This window comes from Mastomys coucha, chromosome X (genome assembly GCF_008632895.1).
Source record: "Mastomys coucha isolate ucsf_1 chromosome X, UCSF_Mcou_1, whole genome shotgun sequence".
Classification (NCBI taxonomy): Eukaryota; Metazoa; Chordata; class Mammalia; order Rodentia; family Muridae; genus Mastomys; species Mastomys coucha.
Window position 1 is genome coordinate 52,235,753 of NC_045030.1, and position 4,516 is coordinate 52,240,268.

Here is a 4,516-nt window from a genome sequence, read left to right on the forward strand (position 1 = left end):
AAAAAAAAAGAATATGAGTCCATAGTCAATCCAGCCAGGGACCTATGGCCTTGTATTTCTCTTCTTAGCGGGCCCTTCAGAGTCCTTTATGGAGCCTTTTCTTTCCTTCAGTTTTGTTCTTGTAGCTGATGCCCGTGTTCTCATCTTACAGAGAAAAAAGACGGGTTTGCCTGTGACCTCCTCCATAACCCTCCCGGGAGTGCCGAGCAAGGAGATGATTCAGAGCAAGATGACTTCATGTTCGAACTCTCAGACAAGCCTCTTCTCCCTTGTTACAACCTCCAAGTGTCAGTGTCCCGTGGGTAAGTGTCTGGGAAGTCTCTGGGGACTGTGTGACAGTGTCCTGGCAACCTGTGGCCTGCCCAGGGAAGGAGGGAGTGTTCACAAGGAAGCAAAGGCTGTCTGGGGACTGAGTGCCGGAGCAGAGGAAAGACTCCAAACTCACTCAAACTTCACACACCTTGAGAGCTACACCCTGGCTATCAACTTGATGCATTTCCAGGCCCCCAGATCTGAAGAACTTTCTGCACTCTTGCTTTGTGTGTGTAGGCGATAATCTGGGAAATATCTGGAATGATGAACTATTAGAATCTCTGGAACATTTTTTGTGGTTTCTGGGGACAGTTACACAAAATACTTGCCTTTGAAATTCTTGGAAAAGCCAAGACATATGGTTACCATAGCTTTGGATCTCCCAGGATTCTTAAGCCATCCACACACACAGCACAGGCTCACACGGCCTGCGAGCCGTAAGGTGATCAGCTCTGCTGGCTCAGATGACTCTGCCTGCTATGTGGCAACACCCTTTCTTTGGAGACTAGAGTATACCTCACACCTGGTAGTAGACTGAGCCCAGCTGACTCTCGGACCTTCAGGACCATGGCTTGTGATTACTTTTCCAGTGCATCATACGCAAGTGCTAGGTAGATGAATACACATGCTGCATCAGGACACTGGAGAGATGGCTCAGCAATTTAGAGCACGTGGAAAGAGCCCAGGTTTGATTCCCAGCACCAACATGGCAGCTCAGAACCATATATAACTCCACTTCCAAGGGATCTGATACCCTCTTTTGGCCTCCATAGACACCAATCGCATGTGTGGTGCATACACATGCATGCAGGAAAACCCTCATATAAAATAAATATCTTTTTTTTTAATGCGGAATCAGTTAAATATAATTCTTCAATGTAGGGCCAGTCACCTTTTTGTTCTTAGTCTCCTTGTTCTGGGCAGAAGCTGATCCCAGGGGGTGAGGCTGGGCCTCTGGGATATAGTATTGCACAGTTAATTAATTCCTCCAAAGTATTCCACACCTCCTTCTTTGAAACAGGATCCTGGGCCACAGGCAGTAAGAGGACCAGAGTAGTTTTCTCTAGGTACAGACAACATGGGTAACCAAGGGTCACATGCCTCCTATTAAGCCAGGCACATACATGGCTCAGAGGTATACATGCCTGAATACTGTGTTGGATGTCTTAGAACTGGAGCTAGACAGTTGTGAGCTGAGCCACCACCTGGGTGCTAGGATTTGAACTCAGGTCCCCTGAAAGAGCAAACAGTGCTCTTAACCACGGAGCCATCTCTCCAGCCCCTTTATCCTCATTCTTTGAAAGAGTTGGTCCAAGTATATGGTGTTGATTGGCACGTTCTCTTAGCTTAGAACACTCCATTCCCTAATTTTATGATGTGACAGACTTTGCCATGGAAGAAATGCTGAATTTTAAGGAAAAGGACTGAGACTAAATAGATGAGGGCGTTTTATTTTTTTAATATTGATACGGGATCTATATGTAGCCCTGGCTAGCCTAGAATTCACTAGGTAGACCAGGCTGACCTCAGTCCACCTGCCTCTGCCTTCCAAGTTCTGTAATTAAAGACTTGAGCCACCATGCCCAACTAGATGGGTGTTTTAGATACCATACGGAATGATTGATTTCATAAACATGGTTTATGCCCTGGATCAAACCTGGTGATCCATAGTACAAACCACTCTGCCTTTCAGAAATCCCAGCTGAGTGTAGCAGACAGATAAGCATGCAACGAACTTTAATAAAAGACCAAATGTTCTAAGCAGGTTTGTTACTAGAAAAGAATGGCAAGTGAAAACTAAAAAGATCAGTCCATCTTGAGCTCTGTTCGTCGGCACCAGAGAAGGGCAGAGTTTATGTTGATTTTGTAGCCTTTTGGAAATGGACTGTTGGAAGGACCATAATAGGGCTGAGTGTCATGAGACCATAGCAGAGGTACTGAACGCTCGGTTACTTTGAGGTTTTGTAGGTTCAAAATGGCATCTGAGCTGGGCTAAAAGAAGGAGAGGCATAGGGCAGGAAGGTATGAGCAGAGGCATTAGAACAGACAAACTCAAGGAGTTCAGAAAGCAGAAGCCAGATGTTGTGGCCCATGCCTAGCACTTGGAGACAGAGGCAGGTGGACCTCTGTGAGTTTGAGGCCATCCTGGGCTACTGGGAGAATCACCAGTTAGCTAAGATGATATAATGAGATCCTCTGTCTCAAAAAGGGGGGGCCTGGAGAGAGAGGGCTCAGAGGTTAAGAGCACTGGTCTCTAGATCAGTGTCTGGCACCCATTATGGTAGTCCATAATTGTCTGTAACTCCAGTTCCAGGAGGTCCACCATTCTTTTCTGTGGGCACCAGGTGTGTACTAGAAGCATACAAATACATCAAAGCATCTGTCTACATAAAATTTGTAAAAAGAAGTGTTTCTGGTAGGACAGGGGATGCAGTCCAGGCGAGTGCATGTGGGAGCCAGAGACTGAGTGGAAGAAATTGAATCAGGGTCATCTTTTGGTGGTCTGGCTTAATATTACACTAAAAACTTGCTGTGTGACCTGAAACTTACTCTGTAGACCAGACTGGTCTCAGATTCACAGAGATCTGTCTGCCTCTGCTTCCCACGGGCTGGGATTGAAGGCAGCTACCTCCATGCCTGGCTATTATTTTATTTTTAATTATGCATAGATATTTGAATTTGCATGTGTGTATATAGACATATGAGTGTGGGTACCCAAGGAGACTGGAGGTATCTGATCTGGAACTGGGGTCCCAGTAATGAGGCAACTGATGTGGGTACTGACAATAGAATCTGAGCACTAGAAGATCAGTATATGCTCCCGATTGTTGAGCCCCAAGTTGGTCTGCTTGCTGGGAGTATGAGAGAGTCATTATAAGCTGTTTAGTGAGGGAGGGGATGGAGGATCATATTTGCTTTTAAGAAAAGAGGACCCAAGGGACTGAGAAATCTGGGATGTCTTACTTTCTGTTCAGCACCTTTGTTTTAAACCTGTGTTCTTATGCCTGTATTAAGAGCTTTATTAGGTTGGTCCCCCATTAAGAAAAAGGATTCCATAGAGACAGAGCAAGTCTAAGTCTGGTGTACTGTAGCCCAGACTAGAAGGGGCGAGGCTGCAAATGAGACAGTGGAGTGGCTAGGAGGAAGAACTGGAAAGTGGAGGGAGCGAATGCAGCACTTCTTCCTGGTTTAAGTTCAAGGAAGCGCTTGGCTGGTAAGCCTTCTCTGCAGTGCCCCTCCCAGCTGTCCCTAGGCTGCCGCCCAGTCTCAGATGTGCTCCACAAGGGCAGACTGGCTGTAATGTGAGCCCTGGGCCTGCAGAAACATTGGTGCTGCCGCTGCTGGAGGAAAAAAAAAAGTTGTCTAATATATTCCAGAGCCAAAAAGAAATGCCTTTTGGATTACCCACAGTTTAGGCCTTTCTCCACAGCTCCACCTCCACTGGGGAAAGATCTAGAACAAGTGAGCAAGAGTCAGGTCAGGAGAGGGAGGCCTGGCAGGGTTGCCTGGAGTGGGGGGTCAGGAAGAAGTGGCCCCAGAAGATAGCAAACGCCAGGCCGTGGGGTAACAGCCTAAGCCTAGTTTGCCCCTGGCTTGCCCTCTAGGGAAGAGCTAGCCTGTGGGGTGAGTCCTCACTGATGTTCATCGAGAAGTGGGGTAAGTATTGTGCTAGTCCAGCCTCAGTCTAGACACTCGTGCTTTCCTGAGAGGTAGCAGGATGGGGGGTGGACCGTGGGGGTCACTTGGTCTCCTGGTCTTCTGTGGTACTTTGGGGGCTCCACTCTCCCTCCTGCTTCCCTGACTAAGTCTTTATCTTTGCCTTTCCAGACCCTGCAACTGGTTCCTCTTCAGTGATGTCCTGAAGAGGCTGAAGCTTTCCTCCAGAATCTTCCAGGCCCGCTTCCCACACCTTGAAATCACCACCCTGCCCAAGGCTGAGTTCTACAGGCAGGTGGCCTCCAGTCAGCTGCTGAGCCCTGCTGAGAGGCCTGGGAGCTTGGAGGACAGAGCTCCCCCAGGCTCTTCTGAGACTGTGGAGCTGGTGCAGTATGAGCCAGAGCTGCTGCGGCTCCTAGGGTCTGAGGTGGAATACCAGGCTTGGAGCAGTTGACGGAAAGAGCCCCACCTCCCCGTTCTTCTTTCTCCTTCGAGTTCACCCTTCCCCCACTGCTCATGTCTCCCCCACCGAGCACCAGACTGCAGA

The 4,516-nt window shown here is 48.3% G+C and overlaps 1 protein-coding gene across 2 annotated transcripts in view; it reads left to right on the forward strand.

Annotated features, from left to right (window-relative positions):
• Bcorl1 (BCL6 corepressor like 1) overlaps positions 1–4,510 on the forward strand; it is a 64,351-nt gene extending 59,841 nt beyond the window's left edge. For both annotated transcript variants that reach the window (XM_031356388.1, XM_031356457.1), the window contains exons 14-15: positions 152–302; positions 4,141–4,510. In XM_031356388.1, coding sequence (XP_031212248.1) covers positions 152–302; positions 4,141–4,423 — 434 coding nt within the window. In that variant the 3' untranslated portion in view covers positions 4,424–4,510. The remainder of the gene's footprint in view (positions 1–151; positions 303–4,140) is intronic.
• Positions 4,511–4,516: the final 6 nt, after the last annotated feature.